The sequence below is a fragment of the Cygnus atratus genome, chromosome 1 (genome assembly GCF_013377495.2).
Source record: "Cygnus atratus isolate AKBS03 ecotype Queensland, Australia chromosome 1, CAtr_DNAZoo_HiC_assembly, whole genome shotgun sequence".
NCBI lineage: Eukaryota > Metazoa > Chordata > Aves > Anseriformes > Anatidae > Cygnus > Cygnus atratus.
In genome coordinates, this window is record NC_066362.1 from 102,634,145 (window position 1) to 102,660,456 (window position 26,312).

Sequence of the window (26,312 nt, forward strand, 5' to 3'; positions counted from 1 at the left end):
TGGCTGAATGTGTAGAGCTAGGCCGAGGGCTCTTTTTCAGACAGGAAAGCAGCTGAAAGGCTCTGGCTGACAGCAGATATAGTCTTAAAATGGGAGTGAGGGAGGAAAGACTGAGCATGGTGACTGCATCATGTGGAGTGAGAATGCAGAGCTATAGTGGCTTGCACTAACAAGGGACTTCAGACCCAGACAACTGCTCCAGTCCCTCCCCAGCCCCTGCTACCTTCATTGCCGGGTAGAAAGGGGGGATTCCGGGAGCCGAAGGAGCAAGATGAAGCTGGGAAGAGGTAATACTTTGTCTTGTGGGGTGACAAAAACAGCTGTTAAAGGGGATGGCTTGTTAGCAGCAGCCTGAGGTGAGGACAGGTTTGGATCTGTCTTTTCTGGAAGAATAAAGCAGAATTTTGATATGGCATATGCTTCATCCTGACATAATCCCACACACAGAGCACTGTGGGACCTGCCTATACAGATCCTAGGGATCTTCCTAGAGAGCCACCGCCACTACTATCCAACACAAGTCTGGTGATAGCCATGAAGGTGCTGGATCACTCCCTCCTTGTTTGCCTTACCTTCTGTTCCCCACAATTGCACATGGTTCCTCAGAAAGGAGAGGAGGCAGTCCCAGTTTTGTGGTAAAGGAGAAGTGAGAAACTGCTACACCGTGACTTCTGCCTTTGCCCAATGTTTCAGGTTGGGGACCGAATGGAAGGAGATGCCCCAGCTACCCCCAGTAGAAGGACACTGCCCCTATTAAAGTTGAGCCTGTGTGGTCTTGTGCCTGAGTGGATGGACTTAGGGATCACAACGGTCCAGCAGTTGTGCCTGCACTGGGAGGGGGCTGGGCTGTGAGGGGGGACTGTTATATATCTGGTATATTCCTGGGAAGAAGAATTAAAGTAAGCATCACCCCTGACCTTGCTGTCATTGTGCCAGTTGTTGATGAACTGCAGGCTTAGCCCACAAGGATACCATTTCTGCCATCGACAGTGTACAAACTTTCTATCTCCTCCATTGCTCTCTCCTCATGGTCCCCATGGTTTCTTCCAGCACTTTCTGCTGAGTAGGACCCGGGAAGCTTTGGGGTATAAGGGCAACTGTACATGCTGTGACAGCCATATCTCATATGTCCTTCCTGCAAGCTCCTGTATTCCTGCTCTTGAAGTAGGCTCCAGATAGTAATGCAGTGTGATTGAGACTGTAGCCCCTCAATCCCTCTCCGCAGTAAATCCTTGCTGACTGCTCTTGGTAAAGTTCTCTAAGTGCAGCTGTTGGCCAGAGAAGTGTTGAACATATCCCAGTCCTCCCTTGCCTTTGACTAAAGCTTATCTGTTGGTCACAGCCACCAAGTACAAACTCTGCCTTGGCGTGTGCTCTACCTTCTCCTGAGCAAGTCTGCTACTGGCAGGGCAGAGTTTAGAACTTGTATATGCAAACACAGAACAGAGTTGTTTTGCCCAGGTTCTCCTAAACATGATTTTCCTAGTTTGGAAGAAAAACAGTAAACTTGAATGATCACTCAACCAGACACTTCTAGTCTACTGACTTTTAATAAGACAGCTGGCATAGTCCTAGCCTTTAGGAAACTAACTGCTCAGAAGGTGATTTCAAGTATTTTCTCTTTGCTTCTTATCTCCATGTGGTGGCTGTTAGCAGGGATGACAAAGGACTGATGGACAGAGACTGCAGAGAATGTCTGTCCCTGATCCTGTGGAGACAAAAAAAAAGGACAAAAAAGTCTGTGTTCCTGAAGTATTAAAACTAAACATTGGGAACTCAAGGGTGGTTTTTTGTGCCTCGTGACCAAACAAGACTGCCAAGCCGTCAAGGACAGAGCTCTGTCTGGCTGTCCTACAAGTACATCTCAGCTGCCTGTACAAAGCCTGCAGCAGCATCTTCACCAAGAATGTGGGGCTTGTGGCAGGCATCCCAGGGCAGGGCTGTGTGTCTCCCACAGGTGACCCATGAAGCAGGTGTTTTTCTCCATGTTGTGGACTGAAGACAAGGAAGCACGGGGATGCAGCAAAGTTTAGAACATGACCAGACACTCAGAGTTCAAGCATTGCCTTCGCCCAGCCTGGAAGCAGGATGGGACAGGTATCCGTTCCCTGGCACAGCTCAGAAGCCAGTCTGAGGCTGCAGAAGGCTTGGCATTGAAGAAAAGTCAGGTCTTGCAGTAAAGCCGACATAGCATGTTGCATGGACAGGGCTGGAGGGTTGCAGAATTGTGGGACAAATAACACAAATAGGAACTGTGTTAAGTATACTCAATACAAAATGCCAGGACTGGTGGTAAGACTCAGGACAGTCAGCCCTTGTTTTATGAAACATGCCTTCAACTCTATTAAGGGCTGGTCACCTCAAACTTTCCACTTCAAATTCAATTCTCCCTTTCCTTGGTTTAATCACTGGGATACAGGAATTCACCCTTAACCTTGCTAATTGTTCCCTACCCTCAGTGTGTAGTGTCAAAAGTTTCTTGACGAAGAGCCCTTGCCTGCATCCCCCTCCCTCTCCAAACTCTTCAGGACCATGCCTGTGATGGCAAAACAGGTGTCCAGCCCTCACCTCATGTGCAGGGAGCATTGTAGCTGATCACCGTTGTTTCTTCTGAAAGAGGAGAGGAAAACGTGTCAGTGAGATCACTTTCCAAAAACTCCCTAAAGCAACCCAGCATTATGCCTCTGTTTCTAGAAGAGGTGTCCCCTTAGCTTACAGCCCACATCTTCCCTCTGCCATGACACATGAAACCACTTGCATGTAGCAAAGTTCAATTATAGTTATGGACTCCTCACTTTCTCAAGTAATAACAATCCTAGACACATTTCCAGCTTTTCCTCCTGCTAAAGAACTCAGGGAATGGGGAACAAATTATTACTGTCATTCTTCCAAGCCATCCCCTCACTATAGTGACTACAGTCCCTTTCCTTTGTTGCCTTCCACAAAATGAGTGTACAAAAGCATGGCTCCGAGCTTCTTGCTTGTCTCTTGTTGGAAGAGTTAGACTTTGAGTGGAGCCACGTGCCAGCTTCAAGCTTGCGAGTTCTGAGTCCAGAAAAAGAAAAATCCACCATTTTGAAGCCCAAGAGGGTAAGTCCATCACTAGAGAGTTTCTAAGGGGCAGTTAAATAAACATGCTAAGGATAGTATTGTCTTAGACCAGAAAGTCTAATTTCAGAAAGACAACTTCAGAAAGTTCCTCCCAGTGGGACATTTCTGTGATTTCTGCAGTACAGCATCTGAGCTCACCTGGCATGTAGTAATCATAAACCTTGATATTAGCCGGCTTATGATCTTTCACTTGCATGTCCTGCTGCATCAGCAAAGTGTAGGCCTGAGGCTGTCGAGTCAGCTAAGACCAAGAGATGCAAAGATTACAGCCAGAACCAGTCGTGTAAGACAATCCCTTCCACCTGCTCTCACCCAGGCTCCTATGGAGACATCACCACTGTAGCAGATCCTTCTAGTCCATCTCAAAAATACCTTTTACTTCACATTCTGTGGCCATCTCCCATTTTGTGTCTCCAAAATTAACTCAATTCATGAGAGACATCAAGTCCACAGAATCAATGTGCATTAGGTACAGTGTTAGTGTTCCCAACCAATCCCACATTCCGATCCAGCTCTTCTCCTTCATGTATTTTGCCTCAGTGGCTACTTGCTTATATGCAGTCCTATTGCATCAGCTCTGACTCTGTAGTCTCACACAACTCTCACCATGAAGCAGCCACATCCAAGCTGTGGATTAACATCTGTTGGATGATGGTAGTTACATAAAATGCCATTTGATCGGTTCCATCTTGTGCTACCAGGCAGCCTGAGCTGAAATCTTTCCCTGTGCTTTCTGCTCTGTGCTGTAGATGTAACAGAAGCAGTCCCCCTGCAAGTCTAATGCATTACAATAACCAGCTTTCTATGAGGATAACTTGGTTCAGCTGAATGACAGCTGGAGATAAAGAATCGCAGAACAGTAGAAGTGCTCCTTGGAAATTCAGAATTTTAAATTCATGCCAGCTCTTATTTCTGTTGCTGTTTATGTATACATAGAGCTGGAGAAAACCTGGAGTGGTTGTTAATCTGTTGACTAACGAGGCTCTGGAGAGAGCACTGCAGCTCACACAACCACCTGGTTTAATTTTGGGTGATCTTGGCAAACTCCATGTGCAATCCAGGATGTGCCCTACTAAATTCAAGCCACTTAAGGGCTTTCTAAGAATTCAGACTGGCTTGAATTTACTGGATGGATCCTCCTATCTCTCCAGTCCTGATCAGATCCTGTATACGGACTTTTAACAGTCTCTGAACAGTGCCAGCAGATGTAGTCTTATCATCAGTTAGCTGCATTTCACTTAAGTGGTCCTGTGTACAGTCTCTAAAGCTGAAATACTGCAGGCTGACACACATACTTCTCCAGGTCAGCAAATGTGGCTGGTATGCAGAACAGCAGCTCTCAATACTTAAAATACTACTAGAACCAAAATGCATGAGTAAGCTAAAAGCTATATCTGCCAGCTCACAGTCCTCCTAATGATGACATTAATCTAAATTCCACTCACTTCCTCCAGATAAAGAACGACTCGGTCAGCTTCACTTTCAACTTTCTTCACTAAGGGCATTTTCTTTAGCTGAAAAAAAAAAAGTCAGAAAAACTCTAGCAGAAAGCATAAATATTCAGGGATATTTGACCTTTGCATGGGTAAAATGTTCATATGGCCAAGAAAGTTCATGGGGTGGGAAAAGGCAGTAGGAAGAAAAGGTGAAGATCTCTGTGTGGCCTGGAAGAGACTCTGGGTGTAAAGATTTACTAGAAGGAAAAGAACAATGTTTCTCTGCCCACAGAAATGATGATGGTTCTGCATAGAAACCTGCACAACGGACATCTGTCACCATTCCCATCCCAGCTGGACACAAACTTGTGGTCTCACCTCATCCAGTGAATCTGCCACGGGGCTGTATCCAGACAGCAGCTCCACTTGGATCAGGACCATGTTGGTGGAGACACGGTTCCCTGTGTAGCTGCAGCAGGAACCCAGGGGACAGCACTAATGTTACTTTCTGAGCCATGATCTCCACAGATACTCCAGCCCAGCTTTGGGACTCAGGTGGAGGAATCTGCCTTTCCTTCCAGTGTTCCTCCTGTAAGCATACCTGCTTCTGCACTATGATAAATTTTTGTACTTCCCCTGATTTATCTTTTAATTATGCTCAGCCTAGGAGAATTTTATTCCTTTGGAGGCTTCTGGAGTCTCCTTCTCTAGTCAGGGCAGGGAATATCCCATCCTCCTCTTGTTCTGTTGGTAGTTTCTGTCCCAAATCAGGCAAGGGTAAAGCAGAGGAGAGTGACATGACAGCTAACCAGGAGGGAGGGAGACTTAGGAATAAGTGTCAGCAGTCAGTCCCACAGACCCTTCACAACACTAGTGTTTTGGGACCTTGTCTTGGAAGGGGATGAGACCCACAGAGCTTGGGAGAATTTGTGATGACTGGCATGATGATGAGATAGGACTACAGCCCAACTCATCCCTCCATGGCCTTGTACCTTCCACCCAGCTGAGGAGTGGCGTAGTTAAAAGAACAGGGACATCTTAGCGCTTGGACCTCATGAATAAAGGAGAATCCTGGCTGTCAAGAGACTGGTGTAGTGCCAGGAGCCTCTTAGCATAGGGGAGGAGAGGGGCAACTGAGTGTCTCCTACCGAGTGTGAACGGTGACAGGAAACTGGGTGGCGTCGGGTGCTGTGCACTCTGTCTGCACAGACACAGCAAAGGTGAGGTCCTTCCTTGGCGGAGGGATGTGGTACCGCAGAATTGCCTGTCAGGACAGAAAGAAGCTAGTTGGCAGAAACAGCAATTTTTTGATGGTGAGTATCCTCATCTAATGTTTTGTTGCTGTCTTGCACTGGTGTAAGAGAAAGCAGAGGTGATGCTACTGTGCTGCTCCTGGTGGTGGTCACTGCACTCCTTGGAGAAGAAATACAGCTCTGACTGGGTGGTGATGATCTTGACTTCATTTTGGGAACTTCTTGGTTTTCCTTGGGTTTCCTCCCTGTTGGATCGCAGCTACTCCTACCAGCCCTGAATCATAGAATCATCACAGAATCGTTGAATGACTCAGGTGGGAAGGGACCTCAAAGTTCCGCCCACCCACCATAGGCAAGGATGCCACCCACTAGGTCAGGTTGCTCAGGGCCCCGTCTAACCTGGTCTTGAGCACCTCCAGGGATGGGGCATCCACAACCTCTCTGGGCAACCTGTTCCAGTGCCTCACCACCCTCTGAGTGAAGAATTTCCTCTTAACCTCTAATCTAAATCTCCCCTCTTTTAGCTCAAAACCATTCCCCCTTGTCCTGTCATTATCTGATTGAGCAAAGAGTCACTCTCCATCTTTTTCTGAAGCCCCACACTCTTGCAAATCACTGCAGCAGTCTGTTTTCAGTCTTCACTTAACAGCAAGGTAGAGGTCCCCAGCTTCCATGTTTTTTCCCCAGACAGACCTTTTGTCCCTGGACTGGTATTACCTGCAGGAAAAGGCACCCATGGCCCTGTACATGCACAGTATAATCTCTGGGAATGGCAGGCAGCTCCACTGTCTGCAGCAGGAGGCGATTGGTATTGTCTACTCGGACGTTTTTACGGAAGCTCTCAGAGGAGAGAGAAACCTGAAGATCAGGGCCATCCTTGCTGAAGGTCTTGGTTGCATACAGGGCTAGGGCTTCCAAGGCAACCACTGTGTCCTGGTGGAAAAGACACATAGTTGGCAAAACAGAATCCTTGTTTCCTGCGCATCCCAGTCCTTAGCTTTTCCCTCCCTGGTTGAGATTTCCCGTTGGACTTTTAGAACAGGATTAACTCAGAGGAATACAAATATTCACCCCTCACCAACACCCAGGAGCTTGTAAATCCATACTTTTTTTTTTTTTTTTTTTTTTTTACATTTTTTTTCTTTACAAACCACAGCTGACAGCAGGTTCTCTACTGCCAGTGGCCCCAGGGGATTACCTGGGTTGAAGCAAAGCCTCCATAAGGGTTTTGCTGCTTGATGAGCCATGACACAATCTGGGATGCCTTTCTGATTTCATCTGAAGACAAGCTTGACTTTGAAATGTGAGCCATGAGGATACTAGATGTCAATTCCACATCAACAGATGGAGCCCGATACCAATGTAGGGAATCTTCTTCCTGTTTGGACTGTTGACTCCAGAATATTTGAGCATCTAGAGGTGGAGTGTGGGAAGACTTATGGAGTGTGGAGCTGTATCTAATGACCTTGTAGTTCCTAGGCACTGAGTAAAGACGTGCTGGGACAAGATATGGGTACATATTTTCCTATTTGTCCCCCACATCCTGCTTTTGCCAATAAAGACAGTCCTGCAGGCTGGGGAGGAGCTCTACAATATCCATGACACTCCCCTTGTTTGGATGACTGGAAGATCAGGACTGTGATATCATCCACAGAGCAAGTGCGTCTCACGGTATGGGTATAGCCTGTGGCAAACAGAGGCTATCCAAGCCTTGGGCTCTCCCCAGAGCTCTGCCAGTGTTCCCCACTCTTGCCCCACATTCTCTTGGTGATTCAGCCCTGGGTTCTCTACACAATCCTGCCAACACCCCTCTCTCCTGTCCTGCAGTCTCTGGTACCTGATCTTATGGCTGCCTTATCCAGTCTTTTGAGGATTTTCTGCTTCAGTGCCTTATCACCTGCTACTGCAAAGGCATTTGCAGCTAGTGCCAGGCTGTAGAGGCTGGAAGTGCCGCTGTCAGCATTGACCAGGTCCGTTATGCATTTCAGAGCTTTCTGCACAGCTGGGTCCTAGGATGCAAATGAAAGCACACCAATTGATAGCAGGGTGTAGGGGAGGGAATGCAGCCTTGATGCGTGCAGGGGAGGGTGGAAACAGGGACAGGTCACACAGGGAGAAAACACATCATGCACTCCTGTGTGAACAAAAGCAGGGTGCCATTGTACTGTCTGCAGTGCGGCTGCACATACAGCGTGTCCCTTCTGCCGTTACTCACAGAGCGTGGCGTCCCGGAGTGTATGAGAGCTGTGATGATGGCAGAGCTCAGCCCCAGTCCTTCCTCCACTGCACCCTGCAGCCACCACAAAACAGAAGAGGAGAGCTGCCATGAGAAGAGAGCAGGAGAAGTTTTCCACTGCATTCTGCCCCGAGTGAACTCCAAGCCAGCAGAGACAACAGTGCTGGTCCCGTTCCTCTGCTAAAGAAGTGCCAGGGCTGGTGTCTGTTCTTGCAGGTCCCATTTCTCAACAACAGCACCTCAAGCTCCTCTGTGTAGCTTATTACCCTCTGCTGAACACAGAACGCATTCCCCTTTCCCTTTCTCCTTCCCTGCAAAGGATTTGCAGCAGCAGATTTCAGCGCCAGGGGAAAGTGATATTCCCACAACCCAGCTGCACAACGGCACCTCAGCTGAGGATCTGGATGAGCGGCAAGAGTCTGGAGGACCAAAATAAAACATAGCTTTTGCAAGGGGAAATGAAAGGTACCATTCTCTTCACTTGGAGTAGTTATTATCTGAAGTCTGGTGCATTGAACTGCTGCAGGCTCTGCTTTGATGGTGCTGTGTGTGTGTCTGTGCATGTACAAGTGCTGTTTCTGACTGAACAAGGCGCATCCCTGGTATGGTGAGTCTCACATGGGTGGCTGCGATTAATTGCCATTCGCTCCACTTCTGACTCTCTCTGTACAGGGAGAAACTCAGACTGAAGGCTGAAATAGCAGTTCAGCAATGGGAAAGGAAGCTGTTTACCAAGGGAATAACAAAAAGTACAATCATGACTAAGCACAACCCTGGCTGTCACTCAAGGGTGACCTGAGCACACCAGAGCCTCCCTCCTGCAGTAGTACTGCAGTAGTCCTCATTTGTTTTTGGCACCCAAATTAGGCAAGAAAGTGAAGCAGCCCTGAGGTACCCAATGAACAGCCAGAGTATGTCATACCATCAGGCCATTGTTGAAGAGTTTCCCCACACTCTTGAAGCAGCCAGATGGAGTCTGACTTTTAATCAGGGCACTGGCAGCATCCTTAATGTTCTGCTCATCTATATGGATGAAGTCCTGGGCTTGGCTGAATGTCTTGAGGACAAGGGCAGTCAACCTAGAACCAAGGAAGGGTGAAGAAAATCAGACTGAGTTAGTTACTGACATCCATCTCCAGAAGGAGACAAAAGTCTCTGTGTCTTCTGTTATCTCATCCCTGGAGAAATGCCAGCACATCAGAGCCTCTGAGCAGACTGAGAACTGGAAGCAATGCACATGAGATAGATGCTATTGAAACTCAAGCTCAGATTCACCCATTTGCAGAAAGAGGATGTCTGAGATAGAAAATTCACTGACAGTTCACTGCTCCCCTGGACCTCTGCCAATTCCAACACAGTACACATCTGTGATTTAAACACGAGGGCTGATTTTTGGTAAGTATAAAGGCTGCTCACTCAGCCCCTTTCCCAAATCCCCTCTGGGAACAAAGCGCATTGGAAAAGCTGGGAAGAAGAAGGCTTTGCAGCCAAGTTTTCAAAAGCAGGCTTGGTTGGGGTGTCCAAACACAAACAGTCAAAGAGCAGTACCTCAGGTCAGTTCACTGTCTCGTGGTGCTCTTCCAAAAAGTCTCAGAAGTGGTGTCCATATGAAATACCTGCACATCTCCAGACACCCTTATATTCCCCAGGCCAAAATCCAGGACAGCTTGAGCCTGACCAGGTCAGGCTGTTGTTCCTCAACTGTGTCTGGACATCTCTGCTTACCATGTGTTCCCTGGCTCGCTACCTTCCCCAAAGGCACTATATGAGCCATCTGCGTGTTTATATAGAAGCTGCCGTTGGTATCCTGCAGGAAGAGAATGGAGGTAGTGAAAATTTTCTGTGTCTGGCATGTTCTCAAGGTGACAACCTGCCCTGACAATAAGTCTGCAGATCACTATAGAAAGCATTGTCTCCAGGGAACTCAGCAAAGAGCTTTTAAAGGTGTCTTGAACCCTTTGTTTAGCTGAGACACAGCAGCCTGATTCACAACACTGCAATTCCCATGGCATCACACAAATGACACTGTACAAATCCTGTTCAGCATCACCTGTCTCCTGAGATCCCCACTGTACAACCTAGCATAGTGAACATCACCAGCTTAATAACTCAGCATGAGCAGAAATCCACTCACCACTTTCCAGATAGCCAATTGCCTTCTGTTTGATTTCTGGAGTCAGTTGTCCTGTCTCTTGGAGGTATCGTGTGATAAAGACATTGGGAGCAAAATGAACCATGTTCTGCTCACCACAACCACTGGACATCTGGAGGAGCTCATCTATGTTGTCCAGTGCTGTCCCCAAAATGTCACCTGTACAATAGAACCACAGCTTTGGCAGCTTTACATATTCTTGCATATAAAAAAAAAAATCTATGCTCACTGATTCTCCAGATAACCTGCTAAGAGTGGGCTCAGCTCACCCCTGTTCACACTAGGGTGACTTTAAAGTCTACAGGGCTCTGGCCATGCAGAGCTATATGGTCAAAGGTGCATCCCTATAATAATAGTGATATGGTACTCATCTATGTCTCTTGGCTTGGTGGAATTACAAGCCCATCTAGCCCAGTGTCACTTGTATAAGAGAGACCAGGACTGGATGAATCTCTGGAAGAATGGGGACCAAATATTACACCTCACTGTACACATTTCCTCCTGTTACTCTGCTACAGAAGTTACAGAAGTGGCACTAGAAGAAAAGAATCCTGCAGGGAAAAATCTTACTTTCTAAGATCCCCCTAGATCTCACCTAAGAAAGAGATGTGGGCTCTCTCTGTCCCGAGGACCATGTTCTCTGGCAAAGTGAAAGTGATTGTCTCCGAAGCTGAAGTTCCTGCAAACGGCAAAAGCATCAGCATAACAACATGCAGGAGGGAGATAGCAGAGCCACAGGCATCCCCAGGAGATGGTGTGAAAAAGGCTGGAATCACCTCATCTGTACTGAAGTAAGCATCGAAAAGAGAGGGTGACACAAAGATCAGGCCACCCACTGATGTGTGACTGTGATGTAGTTAGGCTTTGTGCTGCCAAGAGCTTGTGCTACTGAGTAGAGCTGAACGGCTTTGCCTCTCCATAAAAGTTCCAAAATCCTTGACTCGCCCCTCTCCATGCCCCTCTAGACACTCCTGGATTTGTTCACAGACCACCCTGCTTCTGTTTGGTCTCCGTGGTTCACACACACATACTGCCCCAGTTCTAAGCTAGTCCCTGTCTGCCTGGTATCTACACCTACCTTTAGGGCACAGGAGCGAGGTGCGGGTCTTTTCCTCCAGCAGCCCCTCTGCCTGGTGGGGAAAAGGCTGGTCAGTGCAGAAGAGGGAGCAATAATCTGAGATATCAGCTGCACAGCACCCCACCTTCCTGCAAGACTTCCATCCTCATGGGCTTTCCACAGGGATATGCATGTTGCTGATGAAGTTTTGCTGGGAAGCAGGTTTCTTAGCTGCTGCATGGCCTCTGACTACATTGCTTTGTTAGCAATCAGTTCTGATGTCTCTGTCCTACCAAGCATATCCAGACTGGTGGTATTCAGCTCTCATCCCTACACAACCTACCATTAGAACCTCTCCTTGACCAACCTCATTGAGAAATGTGCCAACAGACAAGTGGGATTTCCCTTCCTAGACCCATCCCACCAGGCTATATTGAGTCTGACCCAGTTCTGATCCCACCACAAACCTGAAGCACACTGACCTTCACCAGCAGGTGCTTAACCACTGTGTCCTTCCCTCCAGATTCTGGCACAACAGCTGTACTTTCAGTGCAAACATCTTTCTGATCAATCACCTCTGCAGTGATGGTGAAATTCACCTTCCCTAGAGAACAAAAGTTTAAGATGCCAGGTGGCACATCAGTGCCTACATTTCAGTTTGTTCAGCCTAAGGCTGCTCATTTATGGTTCCCATAACAGGTCACTCTCCCTTCCAGATCAGTTCCATTCCTGCTTGAGACCCTGCCCCTCCCTTGTCTTCCTCTTACCTGGCTTAGTAGCTTTCACATCCCAGAAAAATGTCTTCGCTGAATCGGGACACAGACAAACGGTGAACCTGACATTTGCATGCACAAATTCAAAATCGCTGGAGTTCATTATGCTAAGCTGGAGCTAGAGGTGAAATGAAAGGGAATTCAGGTTACAGAGCTGCTATTTTCAGCTCCTTGATCCAAATGTCAGTTAGAACCAGGGTGAGTTTGATAATGGCCCTGTTGCAATACCTGTGGGCCACCAACAGCCCATGGCATCACAACCCTACCGTGTTGAGATTATGGGGAAGGATAACCTGGACCGAGATGGACGTGTGTGGAGATTTCTGAAGAGCTGATTTCTGAAGAGGGCCTCAGTCAGTAAAGTACGGTTACCATACATTCCCTTGCCCAACACCAATCCTGGAGGGAGCCACTCACCACCATGCACTGCTTCAGGTAATTGAAAACTTTGACAGTCAGGGGAAATGACTCTCCCCGGAAGATGGAGTAGGGCAAGACGGGTTCCACAAAGAAGGGCTTGAAGCTCCGCAGGCTGGTGGTCTCTGAGATTCCCAACCCATGCGTCTCTGATGTGCAGAAAGTCATGGCACTCCAGTCTGTGATACTATCAGGTACTGTGACAGATAACTCAGCAGACCCTGAATCACTGAGGAGAAAACAGACCAGAAGAGGTAAGCCCTGTCCCTGTGGATCATAAGCTGAGCAGAAAACTCACTTGACCATCGCGGTCAAAGAATGGTGAACAGTGACACAAAATTCAACTGGTGACTGCTTGCCTGTGGCATCCCTCAAGGATTTATACTGGGACCAACACTGCTTAATGGCTTTATTAATGATCTGGGTAATAGGATAGAGCACATCCTCAGCTGGGCATCCTGGTGCATGAAAAATTGAGCGTGAGTCATCTCATTTGCCCTTACAGCAATGAAGGTCATCTCTGGACTATATTAAGAAGACTGCAGTTACTGGGCTGAGGGGAAGTTATTTTTGCCCTATATTTCTCACTTGTGGGGCCACATCTGGAATACTGTGTCCCGTTTTTGTCCTATGGTATAATAAAGACTGATACACTTGCATGAGTACAGTGGAGGGCTATCAAGATGATCAGGGAGCTGGGACATTTGATGTACAATAGGAGGTTGAAAGAACCAGGGGTTTCAATATTTAAAGGGAAAGGCTATGGTAAAATCACACTGCTTTCTACAGCTACCTAATGCAAAGGTGTAGAGACAATGGAGCCAAGTTCTTCTGAGGTGCATAGTGATATAATGAGAGGTAACAAACACAAACTGGAACATGGAAAATTCTGACTTGAGACAAGAAAAAAAATGCCATGAGAATAGTCAAACACCAGAACAGATGCCCAAGGAGTTAGTGTCTCCATCCCTGGAGACACTCAGAACTTGACTACAGCAACCTGATCTAAAACCTCATCTGCCTTGTACAGGATGATGAGCTCCAGACCTCAGGAGGCCCCTTCCATCCTACAGGAGCCTGTGATTTTAAGTTCCCCAGGGTCATTTGGAAAATCTCAAGATCCAGGAACTGTGCTGAACTCCTTATCCAGTTCTTCACACTCCCCTTTTCTTTATGGGCATGAAAGTGGTAATGCCTTGGCTCTGCTCCTGCCTATTCTCTGTCTGCTGTGGCTGACAGGAAGTCCGTGTGGGGCCACAGCCCATAATTACTCACTTGATGGGGACCAGACTCCAGATGAACGTCTCAGGAAACCAGGTACGTACAGGCCCTGCCTTGCTGCCCAGCTCAATGTGCTCTGACTCAGTATGTTCAACAGCAGCATCTAGTTCTGGATCCAAGTCTTCCAAGTCTTCCAGATGATCATAAGCTATTGGGAATACAAGCATTCATACAAAGACAGTACTTTGCTGAGATCAGGATACAGTTCAGCTGGGAAAAACCCAGTTCTCCATCCTTCCCACTCCCATTCGGATCCCCATTGTCCTCTCCAAGATGCCCTTGACCTACTTCACTACTTTCTTCCAGTGGACTACTCAGCACGTGGATTCCAGCATATGCGTGCTCCCCCATGAAGAACTCTGCCTGCTCACACTTCTGATCTCTCAGCGTCTACTGAAAGACTTAGATACTATACTGCCCAGAGCCAATCTTGGCTCATTATCTGGTTTACAGTGAGACCTTTATTAGTCTTACAAAAATATCCTTCTTCCTGGGAGAGTTATCTTTTCCCCCTTGGCCATATTATCCTCCTGTCTGCCAGAAGCTTCCAGGTGGGCTCTTCCAATGCAGTCAACCTTCTGCCACTCCAGTGCACTAGACACGTCAGGACCCTTCCCCTCTTCCTGTGGTTCTCATCTCACGTGCAACATCCCACTCATCCCTGGAAGCCATTCCCAGTTCCTCAACGCACTGCACGTTTAGCTGCCCTTGTGCAACCTGTATGTTACCCATGATTTCCAAAGAAGCACGATAAATTAAAATGTACACATGTAGTCGTAGAAAGTGGTCTGGGTATGGCACTCGATTGGAGACTTGATTTTAAGGCTGGTTAAAAACGTTAGACCTGAATTCTGCGGGAAAGAAGGGGAAGAAAAGAAGGCAGATTTCAGTGGAGGGAGTGGTATGTCTGGGGTTTGTCTCTGCCCCCACCTCCCAACATATCAACCACCCCGTGTTGTTACACCTCTGACTGACTTGAAAATTTAAACAGGGAGAATGTGGAGCCACCCTGTTCACAAAGCCCAGGTCCAACCTCCTATTTCCTCTGACTCTTCCCTTTCCTTCCAACCACTACAAAGTCTGAGGGCCTAGAGTCTTGGATAAGTGGGGAGCCGGCTTCTAGGGATGTGCCTGATCAATGGGAATTTATAAAGCTTGGAGCATGGGATGTCAGAAATCTCTTACTTCAAAAGCTTGGCAAATTCAGAATGTGAAGTTGCTGTGTTTACAGGAAGAACAATCTGTGAAGCTGCTCTGGGCTGACCCAGGATACAAAAGGGCACAGCTCTGGTATTTCAGGGTTTATGGAAATTAAATTTACCCTCAGAAGTCCATAGACATCTGGCTGGGACACTGCGTAAGAATAGCTGTTGTACATAAAGGGTGATGTAGTAGTTGGTGGAAGCATGGTCTGAGAACTGATGGTTCCTGAACTCTTGTGGACAGTACAGTAGTCACTGTAAGAGTCTGTGAGGATACTGGGGTGCTCTTGAGGATAACTGAACATATTGTACACCTGCAGACAGAGAATGAAAACAGTACAGGTTAGTTTGAGAGGTAGGCAAGATTCTCTGTGATGGAGGCAGAGCTTGGACCCTGCCTGCCACAAAAATCCATCCCCAAAGGTTTTCTATCTTCATGGAAAGCATCCACAAGTTTCAGGTATGTAGAACAAACATTAACACAAACCCCTCTGGGGCACAGGTGCATAGCTGTGGCTCATAGTTTTCACCTGAGAGCTTAATGCTCCTTAAGGAGGCCATTAAGAATCCTTAGAAGGCTTCTTTGACTGTGGGCACATCCTGGATTCGCCAAGACAAGTGTCAAGATGCAGCTCAAGTGTCCTCAGACATAATGCATCCCAGGCCTAGGTGAGAAATGAGACCTTTCCACTGCCAAAGCACCACTTCCAGTCTAGTCTGTGCATGGAAGGACTGTCCAGTTTGTGTGAGTTGGAACAAAGTTATGGAGCCTATCATACACTGGGCATATCTTCTAACGTAACTCTTCTTTTGGAGCGCTGTCATGAGGTGGTTCAGGAGATGGAAGTCCCTAGACATTTGGTTGCCACTACTGCAAAGTACACTAAGTTTGGCAAGAATGTGTCATTAGTTTGTACTTGGGCTTGTCAGTGGGTTATTCTATTAGATCCATCCACAGAAACTGGTAATTTTGGCTGATGATTGATGTTTGTCTTCATTTTTTTTTCTCATGAAGCCATGTCCTGTCCCCATTTAAATACCTGTTGATATATTCACTGTGCCTGATTACCCAGTGACTGTAATTAGATATTCAAAAGGCATCTCTCCAATAACAGCAGGGCTCAGCCTTAGACTCACATTAGCCCTGGATAGCTCAGCCTCTGGCCTTAGCAAAAGTACACTCTGGTCTACAGCACGGATGCTACATAGGGAGTGTGGTGCAGCCTGCAAATGGAGATGGACAGCTGATCCTGGAAGAGCCACCGTGTCTGAAAAGCCAAGCTTCACCTGAAATGGAAGAAGAAAGAGGGACAGAAGACATTGAAAGAGGAGTCTGTGACTACTGGGTTCTACTGGACATTTATTGACAGTTTTTAGCTAATTGGCTACCCTCCAGCCTATGACCCCCTTATGTTTTGCGCGTTACTTACACGGTTCCTGAAGCATTTGGAAACTTTCAGGCTGAAGCTGTCAGCTGCCACTTGACCCTCAGGGAAGGCAGTGTAAACAAAGAGCATAGCCATGGGTGAAATTATGTCAATGGGAAGACTGATATTGAACGTATCACTGTACTGACCTGAGGGAAGAAGGAGAAACAGCAGTATAGGAAGAGGCAAGGAGGTCTGTCTGTAAGGATTATGGCAGCAAAATGGTCATCCTCTGCAATACTTCTGTACAGTTACTTGGATAAAGAGCTATTCTGTCTTGCTTCTGGGGAGGCCACAGCTAGACCAGGCTGTAAGTTAGTGCCATTTTGTAGCACTGATCTTATATCATGAGGGATCTTGCAACACTGCATGCTTGCAAGAGAAATGACTTTCCACTGGAGCGTGGCAAATAGATTCTCTGAGTTTTCTCTTGGAGGCCTCTGATAATTCCTGCTTGGCAGCTAACTTCTGACAATTTCTTCATTTGATCAGAAAAAAAAAAAAAAAAGGGAAATTAAAAGGCAGAAGAGAGATAGCATATTTGCCATTCCACTTGAATTATTTTTGCCAGCTTTGTTGTTTCCTGTTGGTCTCAGATCTCTCTGTCCTTCCCCATGTAGGCTTTCCTGTTGGGTCCTTAATCTGTTCTTGGTATTTAGACACTCTTACCTAGTGGTGGATCAAGAAGTACTCTTGTTTTGCCGTGATGCACAAGGGATCCTCTGGCCAAAACCTAAAGGGGAATGAACAGAGCAGTGGGCTGACAAGTGCCACTACTCTGTGTCTCTGGGCCAGCAAAGGGCCCTATGCCAACACAGACCCATTGCAAAGCTGACCTCGTTGCCTGTGCTGCCCTGCACTCACCAGGTGGTAGAACTCTGCTCTGGCAGCCCCGTCCCCCAGCTCAGTGGCCAGGAGATGATAATTCACGGTGACCTGCTGCACGTCCCCACAGGGCAGCGCTGCCTGCACTGGTTGGATCCTCACAGAGCTACGGCTGGAGGAGTAGAAGGCCCTCAGTGTGAGGGATGCAGTACCATAAGACACCCTCATGTTCTGACTGCTGAATTCCTCTGGCTGGGTCTTTGCCTGTGGCACAGAAAAGGTGGCTCGGTCTTCAAAGATTTCTTACCAATCTCCCCAGGCCAAAACTGTGACTGATGGGACAGCAGCCTTTGAACCCTCCCGCAGTAAGGTGTTGAAAGCACCACTATACTGACCTGAAGGAAGGAGAAATAAAAGTACAGAAGGAGGCAAGGAGGAGGCTTCTGCTAACCCTAGAGCAGGCCAAATCATTCAGTTGTGCAGAGTGGCTTAATAGTCCCTGGATCAAACCACTGAACCCTTCACATTCATATGGTACACTTGGGGAAAGTATCAACATGGATCTGCCCTGATAATGTATTTCACTGTTCAGTGTTATTCCACTCACACACCATATTTCTTTTAGCAATTTCCCTGATCCATTCAGTAGGGATGGCAGGGGACAACTGAAGATCAAGAGCCTTGCTCATCTCTAAACTATGATCTATCTGTACCAAGACTATGATGTTAACATCTTTCAGACTTCCAGCCAGGTCAAGATCCTTCATATAAGATACTACATAAAATATGATGAAAAGGAAAGATGTGCCTTGACCTGGAAGTGTAGATATGGCAGGTATTAGAAACCTACCCCTAGAAGCAGACGAGCCTTCCAGGTTCATGGGAAGGCAGACAGAGAACTTTTCTCTGTCATTTCCCTATACCTGGCAGCCATCTTTAGCTCCCACTCTGCTCCTTCCATCCTGGTTACCTGTTTTGATCCAGATTGGCTTGCAGCAACTGGTTCCTTACTAGCTTTCCTTCCTTCCTACGTTTTCTTCCTCTTATATCCAAGGTTCTTATATCCAAGTTCATTATCTTCCTCTTATATCCAAGGTTTTTATATCCTAGTTCTTATGCTATGAGGGTGATACACAGCGAACCGGTCACTCATTTTTTCTTCTCTACGTGTATTTTCAGATGCTTCTCTCCTGGCTCCTTTCCTAACTTCCCATCCCATGCCATGTGGGAGTCCTTCCTCTGTTTTCTGTCCCTGCCCAGTCTCACAGAGCCTCGTCCACCTCAACCAGAGGTGCTATGTGGATAGACCTCAGTCACAACATCACACAGCCTCTGTCCACAAACCTGTCTGTCATCCTGTCTCCTGACTGTTCAGGGACTGCGTGTAGCATCAGAATGCTGGCTCTGCCAAGGAATATTTCTCTTGCCCTAGATCTGTCATTTCACTGCTCCGCACTTCCACCTCCCTGGCTATACAGAGACAATGACATCAACTATGGATCTGAGGGATGCATTGCTTAGTGCTAGCCAAATCCAGTGTGTTCATTGGCCTTAACCTGCAGTCGGACTTCACTGCTGTTCCATGCTGAAGTCTCTAAGATGAAAGAGGCCATCCCAGTGTCATCTGTGAAGTAGGTCTTGGTCTGCTTCCTGCTACCATAGGACACTGTAAGAATCACCTTTTTGTTCTTCAGGTGGGTCCCATTGCCACTTTTGAGTTCCAGCTGCAACAATGCAGAAAACAGAAAATTGGAGGCCTTGGAACTGAAAATCTGCCTCACAGTAGAAGACTCAGTTCCCCTCTCTGCAAAGGGATTCTCAGTGTGGCCCCCTAACTCCTCCAATGCCTCCCCATTTATGCAGAAGCCATCCCACCTGGCAAAGCTATGTACCTATTCTGTGGTCACACCTTTGGATTATCTCTTGGTGGAGACATCAAAGGAGAGATTGGGATAGAAGAGTTGTGGCAGCTTTGGACAGCTCAGAGCAAGGGGACTCATTATTTCTGTGTCTGCCATCCCCTCAGGCTGAACATTCCACGTTTTTGCTCTGTTCGCTTACATTTCCATAGTAAGGAGCTCCTTGCTGATAGTAGTAGCTTGTCCCCCAGAACTGAAGAGTTGTGATACCAAAAGTGACTTTGCAGTTTTCAGTGGTGTTGAACTCCACTCCTAAGAAAGACAGGAGATGCACGCAAGTGAGTATCATGTGTCTGAGCAAAGGCAGAAGGATTGAATGGATGGAGGTAAACGTTGGAGTATCACTCACAGGGAACTGTAGTTTCTCCATTTAGCTTCAGGAGTCATTTAACACACATTATTTGTTAATAGTGTCTCCTACATTGTGAGCTGCTGGAAGGACAGAGGCCTACCACGGGGGTTCTGCCAGACCCAAATGCTCTTTCTGACTTTGTTTAAAATTGTTCCACTTCCAATTATCCACTTTCATTCTCTTTGCATTCTCACAGCAGAGTCTCTATAAGGCAGCATTTCCCCTTGACTACACAACTTATTTTACGGTCTGCTGTCTTGTCATGCGGTGCCCAACTGAAATCACTGTCATTGCTTGGTAAGTGAATATGTATTACTGCTTTCAGCAGGGGGCTGGGAAACATTTTCTTGTAAGGAATGGTTTGTAACATTTTGGAAGAGAGGACACCTTCCAGGATGGGCTATTTAGCTCTGGGCAAGTAGCTTCATATCCCTGCCTGGGATGTTGAGATAAATCTGGCAAGATGCCATTTATTAATGGTACAAAGTCAGGGCTCACGTTATCACTGGTTGCTCTAAGCCCCTCCTCATTCCAAAGGACTTCCCTAAAATGTGGTTTAAAAAAAAAAAAAGAATGTGGCCTGGTCCACATTTCTGCTGTAACCAGAAGAGGAGAAACAGCAGCTCTGGTCCATCTCTGATAAACCAAGGTGACTGTCAGAGCTGGAATGGCCAGACCAGCTTCTAGAGGAGCAAGCATACTGGTAAAGGCTATCTTGTAACTGGAAGAACTCACATTGCCTGTCTGAGTTAGACCTCAGTGGTATGCCCCATGCTGCTGTAGTGCTTCCAGGAAAGACACAACCCTCTGAACACCTGCCCCCTGGAAGCCAGAGTAGAAACTTCCACTTTTTCGCTGTGTGCAAGACACAGGGAGTCTTGCAGGTGAAAACCCAAACGAAAGCATATTGTAAGAGTGTAAATAAAAAGACCTTCCACAAAGTGTAGAATTGTGTTTTTTGTTTTTGCTACCTGTTCCACTTTCTTTCAAAGCAGCCACAGCTTCCAGGTTGAAATCGTAATTGTCAGTACGCTTCTGGTGGTAGGTCTTAACGTGCACCTCAGTGGTAAAACAGCCGTCCTCATTTGTCTGAGGGTGTGAAATTGAATCTATTAACTGATTATGAATGCACTAATCATTTCTGTTGTTCAGATTAAACCCAAGGCCCAGAAGTCTAAATTACGTGACTAAGACACTTGAGATAAAGGAGCGCTGCCCATACTGGCATGAACCATCTTCTTTCTGGGGCACTGAGGAATAGGAGATCCTGGTTCACAAGCATGGGTGTGTGAAACATGCTTTACACTCTTTACACAGTCATTCACATGCCAGTAGGAAACATTAATTGCCATTTCTCCTTGAAACATGATGTTTTCTGCTCTGGCAGGATTTATCTTTAATATATATATATGCTGGGTTATTTAAAAACATGTAAACAAATGTAGATACATTTATTCAACCCCAAAGATGAATGAGTAAAGCTTATGCTGAACTGCAATTGTTTGCTTAGACATAAGAGGTAATCTCTGTCTTTCCAAAACAGCTGTTTCTGGGAAACAGTATATACATCTTTCTTTACATCAGATGAAAATCTCTTGCTAAAAGGCATCCAGCAGAAGTCAACTGATGTGGACAGTATCTCTATTTTTATTGTCCTGTCACAATACCTGGCTTGTAGGTGAATCTGCAGCAGTTAGCTTGTCTACAAATGCTCCTTCCTTTGAGTGCATCAAAGTGCATTTAGAGAAATTACTGAGATGGGTTAAGATTATTTCACAGGGGAATTAAGAACATATTAGTCCATCATCCTTGACTGGACTGAAGAACATGCTGCTTCAACAGCTGATCCCCACCCCACATCTTACGTTAGCATTATTCCTTCTCTTTGCCCCCGTTTTTCTCTTTTTCAGGAGTAGTGGATAGCCCGTGTGCTCACCTTGCCAGTGTAGTCCTTACAAATACTACGCTTGGCTTTGGGAGACTTCCTTTTATACTGGATATGCTTACGGCACACCACAGCCTTCACACTACCTTGAACTGGTTTTCCATATGTGTACCTGGCAAAATAGCAGAGAGGGCTTACATATATGCACAGAAACACTGACTCAAGACAAATAATATCTGCTTTAGCCTGTGGTTTGCAGCCATACCGCCCAGCAGCTTGAAATATCTTCATGGATCATGAGCCAAGAATTTACAAAGACTTAATCAGATTAAGGCAGAAGGCAGTGGTGGGTGAATTCTCCTCTCTAAATTTACGTTAATCCCACTAGACAGTGCTAGCAGACATTGTGCTGGCCACAAGTCTGAGTCATTATTCCCTCCCCACTGGCACTAATCAATGCAGCAGAGGTACTGTACTGTATGGCACATGCCCCACTGAGGAGATCCACTGTCTTACTTTCAAACTCACAGATAAATAAGTAGGGAGAGAGAATACGGAGAAAGGTGAGAGTCCAGGAGAATTCCTTAGCAGAGGATGTCAGGGTACCAGACATCAGGGAGAGGGACAGTTGGCAGAGATCATTTTGCACTTGGTTACTGATAGCTGCTCAGTTTCCAAAACAGTAAGAATGCAGCTTCTGCCAAGGTAAGTCAGCTCACATGCCACAGATATGGAGATGGAAGGTCTCCTCCAAGATGGTGACCACCTGAGGCATCTGGATGGAGACACTGAACTTGGGCAGAACTGTGAGAAAGCAAGAGAAATATAATGCAGTAAGGAGAGAGAGCTTGTTTGTCCCAGATGTCCAGAACCTCCCCAGATGGTTGTTCACAGAAAGACAGTCTCTCCTTTTGTTCCCTGTCCCTGACAGGACTGGCACAAGGCCTGGTAGGAATGCAACAGCAGCCTGGCTAAGAGAGCGTGGTGTGAGTAGACAGCTTTAGTCCACTTCACAGAGCACAGTTGCAGGACAGTGCCTCAGTCCCTCCTCAAGACATGTGGAAGGAGAAAGCCAGTGGGTCTGAGTGAAAGCCAGTGATTACACCTATTAGCATGTGGTGGGACATTCCAGGTGCTAGCACAAATAGCGCAACTAGCACAGCTGTTCACAGCTGCAAGGCCAATTCAGCCCTGTGAGAGGTTGGGAATCCGGAGGGAATGCATTTTTGTCTGTTGCTGTGAGCTCCTTAGACCCTTACCATACTCCTCTACCCTGAACGTATGTGTGCGGTCAGGCGTTTTGATGGTATACTCTCCAACTGGTGCTTCTGCAGCCAGAGGGAAGGACAGATCCACAATGCCTCCCACAGGGGTAACATTCAGCCACTGTGCAATTCGGTTCCTTTTGGGGTCCTGTGTAGGTAGTCATAGAGAATGGTTATTTCCAAGTGCAAAAAGAGACACTTCCAGGATACCTGTGCTTGAGTGCACATAGTCATCCTGAAAGCCCAAACCTATGACACAGCTATGGTGCTCAGGTGAGTTCCAGCTTAAAGAATATAGGGCCTTTCTCCCTGTCTCATTGACAAAGTCATTCTATTGTGTTATTGCTCTCTACCATCTCACTGACTGCTGCAAAACTGTGGTTTGCTGCCAGCCAGTCTCACTAAGAGATAGAGGTGGTTCCTCTCAAATGCCCCTGCGGTGATCTGAGCTGGCATATCCCCGAGGTCACTTTGAAAGTGGTCAACCCTGACAGCACGTGCTGCCTAAGGCATGATCTACTAGAGTGATCACTGGGGAGTGTGATAGCTTGAATCCCTGGGAAAGTCTGGGGAAATAAGTTCAGGACACCATGCAAGGCACCATGAGGTCCCTAACAGAAAGCAGGATTTAAAGACCTGTGATGATGAGGAGAGGCTGTGGAGCTGTAAGGTCTTTTTGAGGCTTTATTGATAGTCATAGTTGGCCCACAACTGTCTGTTGCTGTTTGGAACTGGGACCTCTCTGTATGGGTTATTACAAACACACTGCTTTTGGGCATCTTTCCTCAGCTCGGGTGATTGTAGTTCATATTTTATCTTTCATATTAAGACGAGCAGATTGTAAGGTCAATATCCTGAGAGCTGCTTTAGGAAGCTTGGCTCTTTTAGGAAGCTGTGTAGCCACAACACTAACTGATCTAACTTCTATTTTCTGTATGTTAAATATAAAAATCTCCTGAAAAAGACGTTATATTTTCGTAAACTTTCAATTCACAGGCTACAGGGACTAAAAGTACTCTGACCACTCTAGAAAAGTTGGCTGGACAGCTGACTGATTCTCACTGGCACTGCAGGAACCCTTATGAGACTGGTATCATAACACTGCACTGCCACACTTGTGTGGACAGTAAAGGGCAAGAATTCAAGTGCTGTTCTCATTCATTCTGAGGTATTTGTCTTTCTGCATCCGTACCCTCCCTCCAGTCATCTCCAAACCTTTGTCTTCCCCAAGGGGTGAAGAGATCGCTGCTTTCAACAAAGTTTTTTTACCTTCAGTTCCACTAGGCGGTGCTGTGGGAAGAAAATAACAGTTAGTGGTAGGACGCTTTCAGGAAAGCCACTTCTCATGCCCCTCTCCCCTCCCCAGCATTTTTGTCTCCCAATCATCCATGAGCCTTCCCTAAGCAACACCCCGGGATTGCCTGTGACCCAGCATCATAAGCAGTATCTGCATTGCCCAGTGCTGTTTGTAAGCACTAAAACCAAGACTGAGACTAGCTGTCCACCTAGCAGGGCCAAACACTGATCCAGAAAACATGGAGGCAACCCATAGCACTTTCAGACACACCACGTTTTCTCTGCTCTTGACTTACTGTTTCATTGCTGGCAATGAAGTTCTGATCCAAGGTTACGATTCGCAACTTGACTATAGAGCAAAAGAAAAACAGGACTGGTGACATTGGTGGTAGGGTGATGGTTGGACCAGATACCTTGAAGGTCTTTTCCAACCTTAATGATTCTATGATTCTAAATGAAAGTCTGTTAATAGGTATGGATGTGCCAATGTGCTTCATTGAAAGGGTATAGGCAGAAGCTAGTGCCTAAGTTCAAAGACCTGCTCTGAGCTGGCAGCCTGCTAAAAAATAGAAAAAAAAATGCTACGAGGGACAGTGTGGGGTTTCTGGGAAGGCTGATTGTGCTGGTGAGAAACAGCATTTTTTATGGACATTGGACCTAAATTGAAGCCCTCAGTCTTGCCTGCCGTGAAGGTCAATGCCAGCAGCAGGTGGAGAGATAATGGGGAAAACAGCTTTGCACTGAGGTGATCTGAATTGTGTTAGTGTGGGGCCTGCAGCACCATGGTCCTCTTCTGAGGAAGTCTGTGAGGGAGAGAAGGCTTTAGGGCAGTCACAAACCATGTCTGACTGGAGCAATTATGAATACAACACAGTGCCATGTGGGCCTTTTCTCATGCCTCTGCCAAAACACGGAAGCCCTGTTCACACTGGCACGCTGTCCGAGTATGACTAGTAATGCTAAAAACATGCCATGCTGACACATGGCAGAGGTATCCAAATCCCTCAAAGCAGGAACAACCTCGAAGGGTGATGGAGGCGGTGCAGGCCCCACCCCAAGAGCTGGAGGCTACCCTGTATTTGTGGCCTGAGGACTGCCTCTTCCTCTCACAATGCAAGGCGTTATAACCATACCAATCTGACCGGGTTTGTACACAGGTTTGTCTGTCTGGATTAAAGTCTTCTTCTCTGCATGCTTGATTAGGACTTTCTGTTTCTTCTCAAACTCTGAATTGGCTCCCAAGACTGTGATCTCAACAAAAGCTACTTCCTCTGGCTGTCCAACAGGGGGAGGGACCTGCAGGCATAATTGTAAACATAACTGAAGCTGAATCTCATTCGTGGATCCCTAGTCTTCTGCAATAATGATTTTTATACTGATTTTTTATTGCTCCAGTTCTTCTTGCCCTGAAAGATATCACAGTACTTTTCAGAATGTTTTCTAGAAGAGTAAAATATCAGTGGGGCTCAACAGCAGGAAGAACCTGTATAGGCTGAAGCAGAGCCTGATTAAGAGAGGCCCATGGGATGACACAGTTAACTGTCTTTCCAGTCCAGCTAAAGCAGAATTCATGAAATAGCCACCCTATTCACAATCCTTGAAAATATCCTCCTCACCTGGAAGCTTGTGCAATGGAAGAAGATGAGCTGAGAGATGGTCTGCGTGATCAGAGTCTCATTCCCAGCTTTGCTTTGCAACGATACTGTCACATGGATTGGGACTGCTTGCTTTCTGCTGAGCTGGAGGCACACTGTCTCTGAGAAGGGGTGGTAGAGCTGAGATGGTATTGCCACAGCATAATTTCTTTAAAAATAAATAAATAAATAGATAAATAAATAAATAACTCAGATGAAATTGATTTTCTGATGGGATGGGTTTTGACTGTGGGATTTGGGTACTTCTTAGTAAGACTTCTGGTTGCTTCATTCCACTGTCAAGATCCTGGTGGGACAAGATCACACTGTTCTCATCTATTGGTAATGTAGGCATTACCACCGAGGCTACAGTACATGCTGCATACACTTACAGAAAGAGACAGTCGCTGCTTCCAAAACCAATGCCATTTGTTGTATGAGACCCAGTGTACTGACCTTATGTCCCAGACACAACATCTCATAAACACGTTTTCTTCAACCCCTCACACATCCGCCCTCACTCTCATTCCAGATCTCACACATCTGTGGCTACTATCATAGCTGTGCCCATGGGTAACACCAACAAGCTGACCGTATTGTTTTATTTCACCTTAAATGGCATTGCAGCAGTTAGGACCAAAGAAACGCCAACATTCAAGGAGGTCTGAAAACTTACTACTGCTTACTGCCCCTAGACTGAGTCAGATATCAGCACCTTTTGCAGCAACAGGAGTGCAAGGCCTTGAAAGATCAGAACAGCAGGGATATGGTGACGTTCACAGACGTGAACT

At 46.6% G+C, this 26,312-nt stretch overlaps 1 protein-coding gene across 1 annotated transcript; it reads right to left on the reverse strand.

Moving 5' to 3' along the window:
* Positions 1–2,569: 2,569 nt before the first annotated feature.
* Positions 2,570–26,064, reverse strand: LOC118247775 (alpha-2-macroglobulin-like protein 1). Its single transcript, XM_050711614.1, is given in 31 exon segments — positions 2,570–2,610; positions 3,250–3,352; positions 4,557–4,625; positions 4,926–5,016; positions 5,696–5,811; positions 6,518–6,733; positions 6,999–7,213; positions 7,638–7,809; positions 8,959–9,115; positions 9,762–9,843; positions 10,171–10,347; positions 10,784–10,867; positions 11,261–11,312; positions 11,722–11,849; positions 12,013–12,136; positions 12,436–12,664; positions 13,711–13,864; positions 14,483–14,567; positions 15,038–15,232; positions 16,349–16,494; positions 17,015–17,078; positions 17,210–17,434; positions 18,727–18,894; positions 19,232–19,341; positions 20,413–20,530; positions 21,378–21,498; positions 22,046–22,130; positions 22,586–22,739; positions 24,184–24,236; positions 25,021–25,183; positions 26,029–26,064. Coding segments are annotated over 31 exon segments (3,933 nt in total).
* Between the last annotated feature and the right edge of the window lie 248 nt (positions 26,065–26,312).